General features: G+C 38.9%; 1 protein-coding gene across 5 annotated transcripts in view; it reads left to right on the top strand.

Moving 5' to 3' along the window:
• The window catches only part of clcn2a (chloride voltage-gated channel 2a), a 41,932-nt gene that overhangs the window by 11,830 nt on the left and 8,671 nt on the right, over positions 1-21,431 (top strand). For 3 of the 5 annotated variants that reach the window (XM_039677364.2, XM_039677365.2, XM_039677361.2), the window contains exons 2-17: positions 3,508-3,661; positions 11,940-12,071; positions 13,346-13,474; positions 13,584-13,717; positions 13,811-13,888; positions 15,912-15,941; positions 16,335-16,413; positions 16,548-16,673; positions 16,764-16,848; positions 17,093-17,194; positions 17,891-17,975; positions 18,147-18,305; positions 18,664-18,733; positions 20,392-20,502; positions 20,827-21,037; positions 21,148-21,281. In XM_039677364.2, the coding sequence (XP_039533298.2) occupies positions 3,508-3,661; positions 11,940-12,071; positions 13,346-13,474; positions 13,584-13,717; positions 13,811-13,888; positions 15,912-15,941; positions 16,335-16,413; positions 16,548-16,673; positions 16,764-16,848; positions 17,093-17,194; positions 17,891-17,975; positions 18,147-18,305; positions 18,664-18,733; positions 20,392-20,502; positions 20,827-21,037; positions 21,148-21,281 (1,819 nt within the window). The remainder of the gene's footprint in view (positions 1-3,507; positions 3,662-11,939; positions 12,072-13,345; positions 13,475-13,583; positions 13,718-13,810; positions 13,889-15,911; positions 15,942-16,334; positions 16,414-16,547; positions 16,674-16,763; positions 16,849-17,092; positions 17,195-17,890; positions 17,976-18,146; positions 18,306-18,663; positions 18,734-20,391; positions 20,503-20,826; positions 21,038-21,147; positions 21,282-21,431) is intronic. The other 2 variants (XM_039677362.2, XM_039677363.2) reach the window with 2 other exon arrangements.

Genomic DNA, 21,431 nt, shown 5'->3' with positions numbered 1-21,431 from the left:
ACTCTCCCACCATTTCCAAACAGTGACATTTAACCTTAGCAACACAAGCTGTCACATTCAATGACCTGCTGCTGTGACCAATCAAATGGCACGTCCGAAGTGCAACGCTCCTATCACAGGTGAGCTCCTGACCTCTCCTCGAAAATAGGAAAAGGGTTTAGGCGACAAGCTGTGAAAAACAAGGTTTACCCAACAGATGCTGCCTCATCACATCATGCTCAACCCCGTCAACACTTCAGAGCACGCTTACTCGATACAATAAGACTTTAAAGTGTTTCCCTTCAGGATAGTGGTCAAACAGACCTGCGGCTTATTAACCAGGAAGGGCTCTGTAAAAGTTACCGGGTGCGTTTTTCTATTCTTGAACACAACTACTAGAAGTCAGGTCTGGCAGTGCAAAATCCCCAATTCAGTAACTGTTGTAAGACTGAAGCTCTTGCTTTTTGTCCTATCCATTAACCCTTTGATGTGTCCAAACACATCGGTGTATTAGGAAATTCAGTGCATCACGTGGTGAACTGCTAAATTCAAATCTGCACTCTAAAAATTGCTGGGTTGTTTCAACCCAAACTTGGGTCAAATATTAACAAACACAAATGTTGGGTTAAAGATGTAATTACATTTTAACCCAACATTTGGGTTTGTCCATATTTGACCCAAATAATGCTATGCTCTATGGCTAAAATCATAAATTACAGGTACTTTTGTAGATCAGTTTTTTTTTTGTAAATTTATCTTTATAATATTTTTGCAGTGCCCTCAATATGTCTCAGGTGGTGTCCTTGAAAGCCCTGTATATTGAACAGAACTTATAACTCTAAAGTTATTATCCAGACTTTGTCATTTATTGTGGATTTTGGAGAAACAACACAAATAACAAACATCATCTTTTTAACAAAAAGCAATAATTTGTGTTTAGAGGAGAAGAACAGTTTCACTGCTTATTTAAATCACATTCTCCTCGAGAACGCCTGAGAAAATTTGTGTTGGGCAGTCTGAGGATAAAAGTATTGATTTCAGTTTAAAAAATGAAAATCATTCACAGAACAAACCATACTGTTTTAAAGTGTTTGATTTGCTCAGGCGTATTGTCACAATTTGACATTAGCACAAATCACAGCTCAATGCAGCAAAATGAGAAAGTAGTTTAAATTCTGATGGTGTATTATGTCCCTATATCTCTGTGAAACAGCCAACCAGCAATGTTTCTGACACTGTTAGCTTTAATGTGCAAAGCCCCAGGAGATTAGAAACACATCCTTTTCAGCTGCTTAGAAAAAGGTTACATTTCATCTATTCTTCTCTACTTGAAAACTGCAGTCACAGTATAGCACTTATTTTCTATTAGAGATAATTTACCTGAATTTGACTTTCTTAACATTTACTTTTATTACAGCATTGAACTTAATATTTTTTTTTATTTTTAACAAATATTTAGATTTATATTATACTTATATTGACATAAAAAATCATGTAACTCACAAATAAGAAGAGTGAGCTTGCTAAAATCTGTCAAAATTATTAAAATTCCAATCAAATTGTCAAGCAAAAAAAAAAAATGTTAAAAATAATAACTGTGATTTTCAAGACATTGCAAAGAAAAGGCACAAACACTAAATGCACATTTTTGCCTTGAAGGAATTAATTTCTCATCCCTGAAGCACTGCATTATTGACTAGTATGTCTAGATAGAATGTCACACAATCCGAAATAACTGTTGAGCATATCCAAGCAACACACAGTAGTGGTTAAAGCTGCAGTCCGTAGCTCTTTTGGGTTAAAAATGATCCAAAATACATATTTAAGAAAATACATAACCAACCAGTTTTCAAAACTATCTGCTTGCCGTAGCTTGATTCAAAGTGGTAAGCTTGTAATAATGTTTTTAATTCCAGTGGTACTGGTGGACAATGCTTGCTGACTTGTTAACATTAACAATTTGAGAATAAAGTATAATTTGCACAGTTTTGCGTGATATGATAACTTATAAGCGATTGTTAGATTTAATCAGCGCAATTTACTGCAATGTCAGAACCAGAACAAAAGTGGATGTTTCTGACTTGTTCAGACATTTTCTGGTAAAAAAAAAAATCTTATGTTGGTTATACTTCCAAAAAGAATAATCTGTGATTGTGAATGACAGTATCCACACCGGCTCGGCGACTGCCAGCATCACTCTCTCCTCAAACATTGTGTTCATCCACGCTGTGCAGTGTCAAGGGTGTTGAACTACAACTCACATAAAGTTGATAATTCCGCAAATGACTGCAATTGCAGATTTCGAACAGAGATGGCGACAAAGAGGAAAAACGCCAGACTGCAGCTTTAAGTAAACGATTTAATGACACACTAACGTAACTTATTTGTTTTTCAATGTATCCATTGGGTCATAGCACTTGCATATTGTTGGCCTATTGTTAGTTTCACTGCTTCTATTGTTCTCATATGTAAGTCACTTCGGATAAAAGTGTCTGCTAAATGAATAAATGTAATGTAAATCGTTCCAGTTCCACGTGTATTGTAAATTAACCATTACTTTGGAGTGTAATGGTTACTTTTCTGAAATGAAGCAGCCTCAATAATGACTGTGGCTGACAAATGCAACCTCTGGAGGACGCATCATTTGAAATGAGACGGTTTGTGTCTTTGAAAAAATCCTACTTTACAAAGTTACAGCAAAGTTCGTTTGGAATGTGCAAAGTTTCTACTTTTAATCTGATTTTTTAAACTGATGTTTGAATAAATAAGATTTTAGTGCCTTGTTTTGGTAACTTATCGTTAATCTAACCAGTACAACAAGCCAGAAATTGCACATTAACTTTACTGGAATCTGTGTATCTGCCTCTGAGGTATGAGGTACGTGAATCAAAATAAAGCACACCTGGGTGTGTGTGGGAGCATCTCTGTGCAGTTCTAAAGAAAGCATATCTGCATCAGGGCAAAGGCACTTTCAAAGCAGAACTGCGCCAAGTCCATATAAAACACCAGTCGGGGCAAGTACGTAGGACCATTCCAAAGCATTGAACATACCTTGAAGAAAAATAAACTCTGTATTTCTTTAAAACGTGTAACAGCTGTGAATAAGTATGTTAAGGAGACCACTAAAATGCTCTCAGTAACTATATAAGGGTTACAGCCCTCCATGAAAGATTGAAGAACATGTGCATGAGACAAAAACACCATGAACAATGCATAACTCTTGTAGTCTTGTTAAGTCAGGTGGACTTTTTCCCCAAAGGAATAAGTGAACCAACACTCAAAAGGATGTTAATATGGACCAATTAGGCCAAATGTGGATGCTTAAGTTTAAATCTGACAAATAGCACCGTTTCAGTGAAGCAGGGATGTTGCTCGGGGACAGGAAACTGACAGACTACCTCAATTTATTTAAAGGGTTTTTGAACAGCCTGTTAAGTCTGACATTATTTCAGCGAAGCACTTCTCGGCTTGGTTTCGTTTCATTTCCTTCCCAAGTAATATCTTCATTCACTGCTGTCTCACTTTCAGATGTATGGACGCTACACACAGGAGTTGGGGGCCTATGCCAAAGAAGAGGCAGCTCGTCTGCGTGAGGATGGAGCACTGCGAAGGACCACCAGTGTGCGCGGCCAGGCTCCAGAACTCCTGGAGTATGAGAAGAATCCATGTGCCAAGTGTCAAGGTGGGTGTGTTATACTGTAAATACATGTGTGTGTGCCAACTGCTTGCTGGCTGTTCTGCTAAAGTCATAGCTTGCTATTTGCAGTGATGGCTACTGAGCAAAGCTATGAAAGCAGAGCCAGCAAATAGACAATGATGAAGGGCAGCAGGGATTGAAAGAGGAGAAGGGTCACAAAGGCCAGGAAGCGATGGAGTTTGAATGTGCTGGAATTGGGGATTAGGTGAGGCCATTGATGAGGCGAATAGACTGTAGATTAGAGCTTTACTCTGGCTGCTGTGATGCATCTACACTCTTGGTCAGGCCCTCATGAAATTAGCGACAGCAGAAATTTGCACGAAGATTCAGATTTTTACTGCAGACCTGGACCAGTCGTACTTTCCTCTCCTTCTAACACAGTGGTTCTCAACCTTCTTGACTCCAAGGCCAATATTCAGTGCCCCTCCTATCTAAGCTGATATGTGTACCTGTAGTAATTCTGTAACCCAAAAGCATGTCAGTTTAACGTTTTACATCTTTATTTTTTTAGTTTTTAGCTTTAATTTAATTATGATTATGGTAATATGGTTAATGCCACGTTCACACAGCAGCAGAATACGGTTGTCAGACCTGTATTTGAGTCCTTAATGAAGTTGCATTCACACACATTTGAGTTATTTATGGAATGACAACCGCATTCTATTACCCGTAAATTTTCCATTTTCAAAAATCCAACCAGTGTTCTCCACCGGAGCTGCTCCCATCAGTTTTGTGTTCTACGCGTGACTCAAATGCTCTGCCTTTCGCCCAGATATAAACCCCGTTGTCGGTTGATGAAGATTTGACGAATTAACTTGCTTAGACTCTTGTCGTGTCAAAAGTGATGAAAATGTTCAGTTTTATGGATGCACCCATCTTTGATATTACTTCGATCATTGTCGCTAAGGTTATGGTAAGAGAATTCGGGCTTGACTCCTGTTGCACGTTCACGCATACAGTATTCGATCGAGACACAACTGTAAATTGCTGTGTATAAAGGATATTTTGAGACTCACACTTGTAAGTAAATGCGGTTGTCATTCCAAAAAACTTAATTTTGACACGTAAATTTGAATCATTTTAAGACTTATTGGGGCTCCTCTGGAAGCTTTCCTGCATCATTTTCCTGCATCATTTGTTGATGTCAAATGTTATAGCATTATGTTGTTTTTGGATCCTGGTGTCAGTGTGAGAATAAAACAATAAAAACAATATTGAGAAGAAAAAATGTTGGGCAGAAGCATTTTGTCCATCAGGAATTGATTGGATTGTTGGCATTTGCTATTCCTGCGATATGAGGTAGACCGATTAATCGGTCAGCCAAATAATCTGCCTATTATTGGCATTTTTTAACATAATCGGCATCGGCCAATATCCGAGTATATGAAGCCGAGCGCAGGCGCAGGCGCATCTGTGGGCAGCCTAGTGTTGTCGTGGAACACGTGTTTGACGCACGCTGCCGCTATAGTCATTTTCCAGTCGAGTGAGCAGCAGACCTAAATATGAAGGCATTAATGAACTATCGTTCATTTAACACGTTCAGGCACAACACTGACCGTTAGTTAGTAGCTGGATTAAAAATGGTTAAAATGCTAGCCAAACAGTGTAAATTTTGACTTTATTTCACTGTAGACTGAAAGGTCTAACAGCAGGATGCCGTTGTCTGAAGAACAACAGACGAACGGTGCGTTGTGGTGCATTTAAAGTTCCCATCTGGTGGTTGTTTTTGTCGTTCAACAGCAGTTTACTAGTGAAATACGTTATTGTTAGAAGTTAAATTAAATAAAATATAATAAATCTTATATATAAAAAATTAAATCATTTAAAGTTTTTTTTTTCTCCTTTTTTTGTGATAATTATGTCTATTTGATAATAATTATGTCCATTTGTCTTTGTCCGTCAACAAACAAAACAAACCAAAAAATGCACGTTTCAGGATAAAATGTTTTTGTTGAGAAAGTTTGTCTATGTTAAGTAATTATTATTTCTTTTACATTTTATCTTTCGAATAGAGGTTAAAAACCAAGCAAATATCGGCCAAAATAAATCGGCAGCATTAATCGGCCATCGGCCGACCCGGATTTCAAAAGATCGGTATCAGCATGAACGTGAAAAAAACCATATCGGTCGACCTCTAGCTGCGATCTCATGTGAGTGACAAGTTGCTAGAAGAGAGGTATTATTGTTCCACCCTCATGCACTCAAAAAAATTTTAATCTTACCTGCGTTCCACCATACTGCAAGAAAGACTGTCTACACATGCCTAGATGTCAATTAAACTATGTTAAGAGATCGCTGGATAAAGATACACTTATCAGAGATTTTGCAGCAAGCCTTCCTCGGAAAGCCAAGTTCTAAATGTCAAAATCAGAGTTGACATGTCAGTCAAACCCTCTAGGACAGTCCTTGGCCAATGAATGTTATGATGGAGACCAGACCTTCTGGCTACGCAAGACAAGATCAGCACCTACCTAAAAAAGCATAGATTTGATCATATTCAGATCCATATTGAAATCGATTCCAAATATTTTCTGCGAAAATATGAAAAAATTGGAAAATATAACGTGAAAGGTCCGCCTGGCTCTGCTCATGTATTTGAAGCAGTTCAGTGAGACAGGATATGGTCTGATGCCTGCAGATGTGGTGGTTTACCTACTGCTTTCTAGATTGCCCTCTGCTGGTGATTAATTGTCCCTGGCTTGCGTAGCTGCCGTTGTTTATCAATCTGTCACGCTCATTCCACAGGTTTGGCCATCACCTGAATCTTAAAAGCGTCTTGATGGTCTTCACATTAATGGCAGAGATATTTTCTCCCAATCATTTTTCAAGCATTGACACTGAACGTTTGCTGTTGTCTAGCCTGTAAACTACAACTTGCAGCATTTATCAGCCTGTTCAATTCCCTCTGCACCTCAGTGCAGTGCTCGCCATTCACCAGCAGGGAGCATAATCAGTCTGTGCTGTTTAGGGGTGATAGATGAGACACTTAGACGTGCAGTGTATCTGTAATGAGCCACTGTGTCTTGTGTGTGCCTGTGCATCTGTATCTAGAAATACATCACTGTTCACCAAAGGATATGTCTTATATGGACTGTTAGATTATCTATATTCGGTTAGTAACAATTTATTTCCGTTTAATGGTACGACAGCTTTGAGCTTTGAACAAAAGCAGTGGCAGTTCATAGAAAACTATTAAAAGAAGCCGGCCGGGTCCTCGTTAAATAGGCAACAGTGTCTCACAGTCCAATGTTTTTAGTGCTAATGAGGTATCTCATTGGTTTCTTGTCATATAAATAGACTGCTCTTTTGGCCTTGTGTAATCTCCAAAGACACACAGCATCTGTCTCTATATCATCCTTCCCGCCTCCCTGTTGAGTGTGAAAAGCATGAGAAATCTATCAGCACAGCGTGCAGCGGAGGTCTTCTGATCCTCCTTGACTGAGTTTGAGGGGTTTGGAGGGTTGTCAGCTCACTACCTACACACTGGTCTACAGATATCTACATCATATGTCTCTCTGTGTGTGTCTGTCTCATTTCTGTTGTATTCCTCCATCTAGTACCGTTCCAAAACCTAGCGAGCTGCCACACGGGTTCTGCCTACATACTGTAGGCTGCGGTGTTCCATCATTAAACCTCATAAGTGACTGATTTGAAATGCATTGAACTTGACTTATGACTAAATAAGAGTTTGCTATTTGCTTGTTGCTAAGCTAAGCGCTTGACACACTAATAATAATCATTAAAATACAGAGATGCACCGATCACCTGGGCGGCAAGGGACCGGTATCGGAGTAATTTTTGCATTTTCGGCCAGGACCGGTAACTGGACGGTTGGTCTCACGTCTTTCAGATTCCAAGCTGGTCCATTTTGTTGCCAGCAGCACAGGCAATAATGTAAATAATGGGAACAATAATAACTTTGGCTAGCGATAACACTGGTTATCCTCTGGTTTACCGATTTTTATCAACTTTCGTAGGGATGGTGAGGGCGGGGGACGGATCGGGTCACTATGAATCTGGGGGGGTCATGCCCCCCCCCATCCCCAGTGCCATCTGCGCCCTTGGCTGAGGGTTCTCACTCTCGTCTCTCCGACGGCAAAGTGACACACACCCGTGTCTCTCGTCTCATTTTCTTTGATTAAATGCTTATATTGCGCATCATTTTACCTAATTCCCACAGGTTTTGCACTCACACCAAAAGCATGTGCATCCCTGATCTATAGCCTATAAGTGGTGTGCACAAGCAATGTCTCGGTCCTTAAGCAGCTTGTGAGTCGAAAGCACCTGCGGCGCTGTGATTGGGACCCATTTTAGGTCCGGGCCCACGCATTTTGACCCAGGTGAGTGATTTTCATTCTAGCAGCTCATTCAAAAAGCAACCTGAGCAACGCTTTCTGTGAACGCTTCTCAGCCAATCAGTGGCTTCTACCCCACTTGTGGACTCTTAAGCCTGCCTACAGGCTGCATCGTCACCAGAAAGTGATCCAATGAAATGAAGGACATTGGTGCGCAAGCTTTTGAAGCAAGCTCAATGAGACAGACGGTAGCTAACTATTAGCTAATATGAAACGCAAAGCAATGCGAAGCAGATTGTTTGTGCCACAGAAACACAGAAAAGCGCTGAAACTTTTTTTTTTTTGTGGCTTATTTTTACTGGCCCATCCAGTTTTCTGGAGGCCCACCTACAATCAAAATCCTGGCACCGCTAGTGGTCGCAAGTACCAAAATGAGTTGCTTACTGCACTTAAACTGTCAAATACACACAAAATTATGTAAAAATGCCCATCTTGGTGAGTATTAGAACCAAATTTTTGTGTATGTGTAGCGGTATTGAGTCCGTGCGTTAACTCTTAAAGTGACAGCAGCCTACTATTCCTGCTGCTCTCATGTTAAAGGGTTAGTTTTTTCACCCAAAAATGAAATTTCTGTCATCAATTACTCACCCTCGTGTCGTTCCAAACGCGCAAGAAGAAATTGTTGAATAAAGTTGTTATTTTGGTTTGTTTGGCAGCTAATGAAAATATCTTCACTTGTGTTTTCGAAGATGAACAAAGCTCTTGAAGGTTTGGAACAACATGAGGGTGAGTAATTAATGACTTTTCATGTAATTAATGAGAATTTTAATTTTTGGATGAACTAACCCTTTAATAAGAAGAAAAGACAAAGAAAACCACTCTCTGCTCTTGACTGAAATACTTTTGTAACTAATTTTCTGTATATTTTTACAGTCTTATTTTATTATTGTCTTTTTCCTTGTTTTTTATGAAAAAAAAAATTGCGTTGAAGAAAATTAGATTTTTGTTTGTATTCGCTGTCAATTATAGTTCTTTAAAGGAAAATGGTATTCACAAAATAAAAAAAATAAAAAAAATTGAAATCGGAAACAGCCAAGAAAATTTATGTTGGTGCATCTCTATTAAAATACATAGCACACAGAAATAGATAATACATTTGTATTCACTCTTAATAATTTTGTCAACACTTTTATGTATTGAGAAAGGTAGATACAATAATTTCACTCACCATGTCCACAATGATGGATTTTTTTGTGATTATGATGTTTTAAAAATTATTGTTGTTATGCCCTCTTATCATAAAATACTTTAAAAAAAATGATGCTATATAATGCAAAATAGTTCATAATTTTTATGCCTTTATGCTACAATAAATAACATATTGAAATCAGCTTATTCTCAGTTGGCATATTTTTGGGCTTGTTTTGTCTTGAGAGATCTGGCATAAGAGTGTATATAGCCATGCCGAATAGCGTATATAAACACATACTGCTCTCCCTGGTGTAATTAGACTTTATTTGTGAATTTTAAGATGACAGAGGGGGGTAGATTTGCCGACAAGCTGTCAGCATCCTGCAGTTTGTTCTTTCTGCAACTTTAGAGTGAAATCCTACCTCCATAGCTGACATAATCTGTCTATTTCAGTGCTAATTGTTTTGGATCTGTGGATGAAAACAGAGAACTGGCAGCAGTCCACCAGCTCGCCCTCGTGGGAAATTGTGAGTACTGCTCAGTGTAGAAAATCCCGCATAAGTTGTCATATCAGGCAGAGTGAGGGCAGATACTACTGCCTTTCACCAAACCTCCTACACCTTTCTACTCGCTCTGGGAATATAAATAGATCTTGGATGTATAATACATTGGTATATTATGCAGGCATTCCACATAAGGATGTCACTTCCACTGCTGGCCTGTGACTCACTTGTCAAAGACACTAAAATCTGTGTGGGGAAGCATGGGCTCTGCATATTTATACGGTTATTCCTCAAACTCCAATTAAGTTTCAAAAATATGCTGCATCTCAGCACTTCTGTCTGGTGCAGTTCGGAGATAAGCACTGCAGGTTTGCTTGTCCAAAAATGCAACTTGAATTGCGATAAATTTGGTTCGGCTTATTGCTTTCTCGGTTGTGGATTGTTACAGGGTTTATTTTGAGAGCAAAGCATCTGTTGTGCCACTTCAGTGGACAAATCGGCCCACGTGCCAACTCCCGCTCAGAGGAACCGGGCAAAGGGCCACTTAGCAGGTACTGAGGCTGGCGTGGCAGCGACTCTGTCCCATCACTTCCCGTGACCCATCCCTTTCCGCTGTCTTTCAGATGCGTCTTATCTTCACACACACAAGCCATTTCCTGTCTGGGTCTCCGCAACCCCGGTCCACCTATGCAACAGCGCAATTGTTCACACTCTCATGAGTCTGGAAATGTGGGAATCCAGGAAAACAAGCTCTTTTATGAGCAATTGTTCACTTCATTAAAGCATACTGTGCACCTACTGCTGGGTTCGGGTAATTTCTCTGGGTTGTTCATTTCCTGTTCATACAACCTATCTCTATGTTGTGAACAGACTGACTTATAAAGAAAAGGAAAAACGCAGAATATAGGTGCTTAATGGATTAGATCACTCAAAAAATAGAAAGTTCTGTTTACATCGATCTACTCAATCTCACGAAACCAAAATAGTCAAACATCAAGACATTTTAAAGAATGTTTCTGCTTGCTCTTGCAATTACATAAATGCATCATAAAAAGCCCATGTATAGATTGATGAGCGCAAATCACGAAACCCACAGGCAGCACACTTTCATGTTTCGAGCCTTTTTTTCCACGGTATTTGTCAAATAAATGCAACCTTGGTGAGCTTTTTTTAAACAAAAAAATCATACCCACACAACTTTTTAACAATAGTGTATACGGTATAGCATATACGTTGTTTTATATGTTGCTTTTGTATCTTTTTTTAAGTTTCAGTGGCTTGGTGCTCATTACTTAGAACTACTTGGACAATATCAAACAGCATATTATTATTATTATAAATTTACCTTTTGTGTTCCTCAAAAGAAAGTCATACAAGTTTGGAATAACACAAAAGATGAGTTACTGGTTGCTACATCCGTCAAACTTCATCTGGGCTCTGGTTTGGTATCAACATGGCTTATGCTGTGACAGCTCTTCCTGCTGAAATGTTATCAAACTTTTACAAAGCAGCAAATAAAGTGTCCGAAGTAGGCAAAAGGGGCTGCAATATGCGTTCGAAGGCTATATTCAAGACATATACAGGTGAAACGCAAGAAACAACAAGGCATCCAAAATAGAGGCAAAACCATAACGTTACCGGTCACAGTCAAAAATGAACCACCGCATATCCTACTAATCGAGACGGAGGCTGGGACTAACACTATCAGGGAGCAACACTGTTCATGCAAAGCTGTGTAGGTCTCTATTCACTTCTATAATCGTTATTACAAAGCAAACATTGTATTTATTAGCAGCGTGTGCTAGCTAGCGTATCAACAACCGGTATGAGAACCGAAATCACAACCTAAAACATTTTTGCAACCTAAAGCAAAAAAGATGTGCTTGTTGATCTTTGAGGGGTTTAGCTGACTGAGGACGTCCATAGAGTTTAATCCAAAAACGACACATGTCAGGATTTGACTTCGCTTTTGGGAAGGAAAAAAAACGGACACCCCCCTCCAACCTCTCTGGGAAACGCGCATCTGTGTTAAATGGCCCAGGCACAACGTTTAACCATATTTTTGATAAAACTACGACGGTAATAGCCTGCCGAGACCAAAACTTTGAAACGCCTGTGTTGAAAGTCAATGGAGCGCTCTGAAAAAGTGTCGGACCTCTGTGGAAGCTCGTTCTTGGCTGCACTGTGATTGGTCAATCTACATTCTAGGGCGTGGCTTGGCCAAAGGCGAATTGTCATTTTTGGGTGAACTATCCCTTTAATTTCTGTCTGCAGTCTGTACATCACGATGTAAGAAGTTCCTGATTTCCCGTGTGGGTGAAGACTGGATCTTCCTCATCCTCCTGGGGCTTCTCATGGCATTGGTCAGCTGGGCTATGGACTACACTATTGCCTTCTGCCAGCAAGGTGAGAGAGAGAAAAGAATGAAAAGAAAGAAAAAGACAATTTTCTGCTTGACAGGGTCCCATGAAAGTACAGATGGTGTCATTTAGTCATGTATTGTTTTTTTCAGTGAGGTATCATCATCATGTATATTTTCTGGGATGGAAGGTGCATTAATGCCTGAACGAATTGGTGCCAACTCACTGACCTCTTTTTGCAAAAGAATGAGTTTATTTACAAGAACTGGGGGTATGGCAGTTCAGTCAATTAACAAAAAGGCACATATCAAGGGCGACTATTTTTATGTTGCAGCATTAGCTAAAGGAGCATGAAGTGAAGGGTCAAGAAATATACAAATATGTCAACTAGTTCTTTTGACAGATTTGTTCAAAAATTATTTACACTTACATGAAATAAAGACCTCAGTGATAATAATGGCCTATTTTCTATTACACAGGGTCTGTTTCTCCTCTGAGTCCATCCACACTTTCATAAATTGACTCATAAATTGACAAATGGCAAACAATGACCAGAGCACTTGTACACATCAAGGGTGCCATACAAGACAGGGCCAAATAGTAGGTAGCCCATCTCATGGTGGTTGCCTCGTGGGTTTTAATCATAGGGGGAAACACTATTAAAACATGGGTTGTAATCATGGGGGGAAACACTTTCCCATCAAATGATCATCATTTTCTCAGATCTCGGACATGCGTCGTGGCGCTCTCGTGAACTCACGTCAGAGGCCCACACGGAAGAAAATGAATAGTTGAATAAAGTCGTTCTTAGAGTGTTTTTTGCACATAAAATGTATTCTCGTAGCTTGATGAACTTAAGGTTGAGCCACTGTAGTCACTTGGACTATTTTAACAATGTCTTCACTAACTTTTCTAGATTGGCAGATGCAATTACATAGCAGCATGAAGGAATGATTTCATCAAAAATATCTTCATTTGTGTTTGCGGAGATGAACAAAAATCTTACAGGATTGGAACAACATGAGGTTGAGTAATTACTGACAGAATGGTCATTTTTTGGTGAACTAACCCTTTAAATAGAAGCCCCTGCAACGCCCCTGCTATGTGCTGTACCATCAAGTGTACGAATTTTAGACAGTTGAGTGCATGTTGAGTGCATGAAGTGTCCAAAATTCCACACTTTTTGGTGAACTAAGTGCATTATCCAGGTCTTTTTGTAATTTTCTATGCGAACACAGAATAGTCCATAAGTATGCAATTTGGGACGCACCTTATGTGTCTACAGAGATGTAATTATGTGTTGTGTGTCGGTGTCTGCAGCACAGAAGTGGATGTATGTTGGTCTGCACAGTAACATTCTGCTGCAATACCTGGCCTGGGTCACCTATCCAGTAGTTCTCATCACCTTCTCTGCCGGATTCACACAGATACTGGCACCACAGGCAGTGGGTGAGATACGCACACACACTGACCCATGCTCACGTAATCAACTTAAGCCAAATGGCCTTTACATGTTCCCTGATCTCTTTGTAACCTCTTTCCTCTTTTCTTCCTCTAGGATCTGGGATCCCAGAGATGAAGACCATCCTCCGAGGTGTTGTGCTGAAAGAGTACCTCACTTTCAAAACCTTTGTTGCCAAAGTGATTGGCTTAACTTGTGCCCTTGGAAGTGGCATGCCTCTGGGCAAAGAGGTAAATGAGAGGGGATATCTGATCCTAGATAAGCCTTCTAATGCTAATACCGTGATCACATCTGTTATTTCTTTTTCCTCTTGCATCCTTTAGGGACCATTTGTTCATGTTGCCAGTCTGTGTGCTGCTCTGTTAAGCAAATTCATGGCCTTGTTTGGAGGAATCTACATGGTGAGAGGCTTTCTAGTGATCCTGTCTCGTGTCAATAAGTTTCTGACATTTCAAATTTTGGTAACGCTTTATAATAACCTGCATTAAGAACATTAACAAACATTATCACAACATATTATGCTTTACATAAAATCATTTATAATCAAGTAATTAGAAATTTCATACACAGTGGTCAACACACAACAATTTTGTACACTGTCACACTAAAACATGTATGAATTTTATTGGGTTAGATAACAAATTTGCTCCAACATCAAGTTCGTAGCTGATATTTTCAGACATCTTAGTGATAAACAAAAGGAAATGAGCCTATGTGACTTTAACTATTGCATCATATAATGATTGTTAAAGACCTCTTAATGAAATGTCCTATTAATAATCACCTATTAATGAGAGATATCATAAAGCGTTACCAATGACTTGTTTGTATTATCACTTTACATGTCACTGCACTTGAAACGTCATGGCCTTGTTCTTCTAGTCTCATCTGCGTGTATCATACAAACAAGCAGCTGAGGGTTCTCTAGGGCTTTTTGCTAGGCTGCGATTAGTCAGAATGCGTAAGGTATCGGCTCTCTTGGGATTTGCAACCACAGTGAATTGAACTGTTTGTAAATCGTGCTAAAAATGAGTCGAACGGCCTTTGTGCGATTCCATATCAACCCTCTGGACTTTGCCCACAAAGTAACCTGAGAAATCACTGCATGCTGGGGAATGGATCAATAACATGTTGTTAGCGCAGAGTGAATCTGACAGAAAATCGGAGGCCATAAACATTCTGACACATCTTAACTGTTCCTCTGTAATTTAATGCGCTTTAATTGGGCAAATGTCAATGGCATGTTTACATAGTCAATCAGGCAGGGAGGTCCGGGGTAACGGGCCGTGCAAATAATTATTTGTCTGACACTTCATACCTGTGGGTGTCACTTTTGATAGTGGGATATCAATGTTGAGCTCCAATTAGGGCCAGGGTAAAAGAAAAAAGTATAAAGGGGATCATTTTTCCAGATAGATAGATAGTGTCACGGCCAGCTCATTTTTGACCATCGCATAAAGAGGATCACTCGCACAAACAAACTGTTTGGATTATTCTTATGTAGATTTATCTATATATAAACTATATATTTCAAAAGTAACAAAGTAAAGGGGGAAATAATAATCCATTTGTGTGACAAATATCGGTGAGTATTAAACAAAAGGAAAAGAAGCAGAGCAAATTACTTCTCTGGAAAACCTCCGTACTTCTTTCTCCAGAGGTGATGTTGAAAAGGACACCACAAACTTTTATACCCTGCATCCCAATGTCCATATCCATCCTAAATAAAATGTGAGATTATAATAAATGTGTCCCAAAGCATATAGCCTATTTTGAAAAGAGTATGTCAATTTAGATTGTCAATAGTAGATTTTCGAAGTGTGAATCTGTGCACACTCTAAAGGCTAATATTGCCTTGAGGAACTACAAACACGAGTAAAAAGCTACGGTAAAAAGTGTAAAAAGTTTTTTTAAAAGTGAACTACTCCTTTAACATAAATCGTTTGTGTTTAGGCAATGCATTGTATTTTGTACTGTTTAGTTGAGACATTATTACGTGGACCTTAATAGAAAAAAAAAATTTTAAAGTCAAAAAACACAATTATTATAAGTAAACTAAATATAAATATATTATGTAAAGTGCACAACCTTCCTTGTTTATTTTTTTTGAGTGAAGAGTAAATACTTTTAGAGCGTAGTATAAGTAGGTGAAATGAGAAACGGCAATACTTTTAGCCAAAAATCAATCAATTAATGAAGACTCTCGCCAATCACATATCAACACCATATACGTACTGCCCTCAGGAGGCAGAGTATAGATGATAGATGATAGGTAGATAGATCTCATTCCCATTACAATAAATGTGAAAAAAAATTATAGATACAGACTTGAAACAACTAAACAACACTGTAAGTACTTAAATTATTGATAGCCTTTGAACAAGTTCCGATATTCACATGTATATGTGTTATTTTGATTTACTGCTGAAGGAAGAGCCCTTTGAGGGAAACAAGGTAAGATGCAGGTATTATTATGTTTGGGTGTGTCCATGTGATCAGATTGATTAAAAGTGTTAAAATAAATGAAAAAGCCAGTTTTATTTTCTTCTCCCATTTTGTGAATTTTCATTTCTCAAGTTTACCATTTTTCCATTGCAATCTAGAGTCCACTGGACTTCATCCTCCCTGGCCGTATAGCAAAACCGTTCCCAAAGATAGCGTATAGTGAATGAAAGAGCAGTGTTTGTCCATTTTTTAATTGTGTTCATAGCGATACCTTGTTCAGCATGTCGTTGCCATGTATCCATCAGTGTAATTACCCTGTTTCTTGGCTGCCTGCAAAATGCCACCGCGACAGTCATTTGAAACAGGATTTGCATGTATTCGGTTTTCTCGTTAATCTGACAGAATGAGCTGAGAAACACAGAGATGCTGTCAGCCGCCTGTGCCGTGGGGGTGGGCTGTTGCTTTGCGGCCCCTATTGGAGGTAAGACCAGACACTTTGTGATCATAGCTGGCCACTGGAGATAACGCCATATCACATTCACGACAGTAACGTTTCCCTATATACCTCCAGCTTTGAGCAAAGTTGTTTGTTGACGATCTGCTGTGTTGTGGCAGGAGTGCTGTTTAGTATTGAGGTCACATCTACGTTCTTTGCCGTGAGGAACTACTGGAGAGGATTCTTTGCCGCAACCTTCAGTGCCTTTATCTTCAGGGTGCTGGCAGTGTGGAATAACGATGAGGGTAAGGGAGGAACCCGTTATGATAGCCAATGCTGTCAGATGATTCAGTCGCCATACATTTCTAACTGTCAATCTCTTCGCCAAATTGCAGAGACGATCACAGCTCTCTTTAAAACACGCTTTCGTCTGGACTTTCCCTTTGACCTACAAGAGCTTCCAGCTTTTGCTGTGCTCGGGTTTGTGTCTCCCCTTTCTACCAAAAACTAATTTTATTAGCATAATTTGAAGATTTTATGCAAACTAACATCCTTGTCAAGGAACATGTGTGTTAAAATGTCTAATCTCATTAGCACTGTTTATATGAACACTGTGTGTCTAATCTTTAAATCCAACTAGTTTGTGAATCTTAGTTCTTTGCTGTGAAATAAATGTGCAATGGACACGCTTACTGTTTCAGATGTTGTTCATGTTTTTCCTCAGAATTGCCAGTGGTTTTGGAGGGGCGTTGTTTGTGTACCTCAACAGGATCATCGTGGAGTCTATGAGAAAACAGAAAACCATCAACAAATTTTTGCTGAAAAAGTTAGTTTTTCTAGTGCTTCTTTTACAATGTTGAAGGAATAGTTCACTTCCAAATTAAAATTCGGTCATCATTTAATCGCCTGATGTACCCCATTGACTTGCATATTATTTTGTTACATCAACAGTCTGGTTACCGACATTCTTCAAAATATCTTCCTTATTGTACCATGTATTTTATTTAGGGAATAGCTAAGAATTATTTTTAGGGCTGTCAAACGATTAATCGCATCCAAAATAAAAGTTTGTGTTTACATAATATATGTGGGTGCACTGCGTATAATTATTTTACATATATAAATACACACACATGCTTGTATATATTTACGATTTATATATAATTTATATTTATAAATATTTTATATATAAATAATAATTTTTCTTCTTAAATATACATACATGTGTGTGTATTTATATATATATATATACACAAAATAATTCTACACAATGCTCCCACATATATTATGTAAACACAAACTTTTATTTTGGATGCGATTAATCGCGATTAATCGTTTGACAGCCCTGATTATTTTATTTAATTGTTAAATAATGTAACAAATTGAATATATTTTCTGTTTTTGGGACTTTTAAAAATGAATAATAATAAATGATTAATGTTATATTAAATAGTAAAATGTTTATTTATTATTATATTCAGATATTCAGTCATTTTTCTCTCTCATGTTTGTCTTCCCATAGAAGACTAGTGTATCCGGCAGTGGTCACTCTTCTTATCTCTACACTGACCTTTCCTCCAGGGTTTGGACAGTTCATGGCAGGCCAGGTCTGATGTTTCAGATGTATTGTGTGTCTCATCAAAATTGTTTCTTTCTTTATAACTTTCTATACAACCAAACTTTTTCAGTCTTTCACATGTGCTTCATGGGGATAGATTAATTTGTTCCGGATCAGTAATCATGCATTCAGTAACAAACTGCATTGCCTCCTCATTTAGCTTACTCAACACGAGTCTCTAGTGGCACTGTTTGACAACCTGACCTGGTACAAGCAAGGTGTTGCGGAGGAGTTTGCATACTCAACTCATGTACCTCAGGCCTGGAAGCACCCACAAGTCAGTGTGTTCATCACACTCCTCCTCTTCATTGTCATGAAGGTGGGTCTAACCATGTTTTTGTAAATTATAAAGACCATGAATGTGAATAGCAATGGGCAATATGTGAACATTATTTGATTGGCTTCTTGCTGCAAAAATCAATAAAAATCTGGTCATATTGAAATGTCAGTTACTCAATATCAATATTACTCAACTTGTTATATTACTATAACTTGTATAAAAAGTTGCCATCATGCTGTTGTGCTGAAAATCAGCACAGTTTCGATTCGGCTTCAGATAAATCACACTCGGCCTGATTTTCAGTGCAGCATCACAATTGCGTGTGTGATGGTGCTTAATTATTAAAGGGTGCCTTTGTTCGTGTGTGACCTTGTGGCTCTTGAATGTTTCTCTTCAGTTCTGGATGTCAGCTGTGGCCACAACAATGCCTGTGCCTTGTGGGGCTTTCATGCCGGTTTTCCTCATTGGTATGTGATTTATAGTGCGTGTGTTGTTTTTAAAAGTCAACACTGTGGGAAAGGTTTTTTTTTTTTCATTTCAAGCCATTATTGTGGTCTACCAGTCAAAAGTTTGATATAATTACAATTTATAAGATAATGATAAGAAATAAGACTCTTTCATGCTCACCAAGCTTTCATTTATGTAATTGAAAATACAATAAAATAATAATATTTAACTGTTATTTTAATACGGCATTTCAAAATGTTTTTAAACAATAGGTGCCGCGATACTTCGGGTGGCAGAACGCGAGCGGCTTCTACTGACTAACTGAAGAGATCCAGCCGGCTTCTGTAACAGTTACATAGTGAAACGCATTGTTGTTGATCAAAGTTGAATCGATGATGAAAACGTCTTGTGTTTGGGGTTGCGCTGCCAGATTTACAGCAAAAGGTCTAGGGGTTGTATCGATTTCTTGTGGGTGAGGAGGTTGTGTCGTCAAAAGTAGGAAATCTTAATGATGTCCTAAATTATATGATTCATTCATCCAATGTTTATTTCTGCTGCCAACCCCTTCAACTCTGCTTTGTGTATTCTCAAAACGGTCCATCTACAATATCATAGTACCAATATCTTCAGCCGGGACTATCATTCGAGACTAATATTAGTAAACTTGTCTCTTTTGAAGATCAGACCCATTGCCAGTCACTGCCTGAAGTAAAAGAGAGCTGCCCACTCTCACACATTGACTGTGAGACTCACGCAATTGTCACTTTTCACATTCATTTTCTCACGCAACTTACCGAAATGTATATTCCTCATATATAATATCGACCAATCAGTGTTTTCAACCGCGCAAACAGGTTAATGTAACAGCTGGAGAACAATTGTCACATAACATTTACCTCAGGAAAGCCATTTAATGACCATGATAGGCTATATAGCACGTTATTTTGGCAAGAAATATGAGCTAGAGAGTATTTTTCTAATTATGTGTAGGTCTACTATATTACCTATTTATTATATTTTTTACATATATCATTAAAAACAGTTGTTATTATGATAAAAAAAACCATTATATTTAATTTAAAAAAAATGTTAAATTTTTACATTTGACGGTAGGTCTCCCTTCCAAGCAATTTACTAGCGCTGCCATAGGAACACTTCGGATTTTGCCACCCGGAAAAACGTCTATTACTGTTGTGACGTCATGGTGAATTGTTGTATATGTTTTAAAATGCAATTTATTTCTGTGATGTCAAAGCTGAATTTTCAGCATCTTTACATCTTTCAGAAATCATTTGAATATGCTATCATTCAATTCTAAAATACGAAACTTATTTCAAAAATCTTAATTATTCCAAACTTTTGTCTGGCAGTGTATGAGCGAGCACGTTTGAACATTATTTTGCTTATGCATTCATACCAGCCATCATATTTGAGTTTGTTTTTAATGGTTGTTTTCCTTTTCCCGCAATCATGTTCTCCATTTCCATCCCTCATCACTGTCTGAGTCACTAAAGCCTGTGTGTGTAAACTTGTGAAATCACTGCAGCTTTATTCTGGAATCAATGTGTGTGGCCTCATGTAAGTATACGTCAATCAGGTGTTACAAATTTGACAGTTTTTTTTTTGTCAGCCCCAAAATGTCATCAAAACTAAAATCTGAATTCTGTGTGTCACACAGGGGCTGCATTCGGTCGACTGGTCGGCGAGAGTATGGCCGCTGTCTTCCCCGAAGGGATACACGCCGACAACACTGTATATCCCATAGTTCCCGGCGGATACGCGGTCGTTGGTGAGAGTAACCATTGTGCATGCCTTCTCGTGGATGTCCATTTGTTTTCTTTCAAAAGCCATCAGTTTCAACCCGTCGTGGCTGTATCTTATTCACACACGTAATTGAACCTGCAGGGTGTTGTATGCAAGAGTCATACATTTTTCATTAACCCACACAAACCAACAGCCAAATTAGATCTTGCCTTTGGAAATGGCTTCAGCGGTAGCGCTGCATTGTGCAGTGGAGCAGAAAGCTTGTCAGGAGCACAATAGGAAATCAGATGGCTTGAGGCGGGTGACTGCTACTGTAATTTGATGCGGGACCAAATGGTGATTCCCACAGGGGCGGCGGCTCTTTCTGGCGCAGTCACTCACACCGTGTCCACCGCCGTCATTGTGTTCGAACTGACCGGTCAAATCTCCCACATCCTGCCCGTGATGATCGCTGTGATATTGGCCAATGCCGTGGCTCAGAGTCTACAGCCTTCCCTCTATGATTCCATCATCCGGATCCAGAAACTTCCCTACCTGCCAGAGCTGGGCTGGGGACAGGAGTGAGGGCCATTACGTTCCTTCCTTTTCAAATTATCACTCTCATATTATTCCCCTGGCTTTTTGAATGCTCACTCCCATCTTGTTTTTTTTTTTGTTTTTTTGCCTGTAGAAAATATAATATCCGTGTGGAGGACATAATGGTGAGAGACGTGCGGTATATCACGCTCTCCTCCTCTTACCGGGATCTGCAGGAAGCTCTCGTAACAGGCCATCTTAAAACCCTGGCCCTGGTGGAGTCCAAAGGTGAGACATGCATAAAATAACTATATTTTGCGCAAAAAAAAGTTGTTAGTCCACCTTCTACACATCCATCTTACCACTATCACAATCTCACATTGGGAATTTTCGGGCAATCTTTAACCCAAAGTGTCTTTTTTCCTCATTTTTCTCAGT

Source organism: Pimephales promelas, chromosome 5 (assembly GCF_988280905.1).
Source record: "Pimephales promelas chromosome 5, fPimPro1.hap1.1, whole genome shotgun sequence".
In the NCBI taxonomy this organism is placed as follows: Eukaryota; Metazoa; Chordata; class Actinopteri; order Cypriniformes; family Leuciscidae; genus Pimephales; species Pimephales promelas.
Note: the sequence above shows the minus strand (reverse complement) of the source record. Positions and strands in the feature narration are given on the sequence as shown.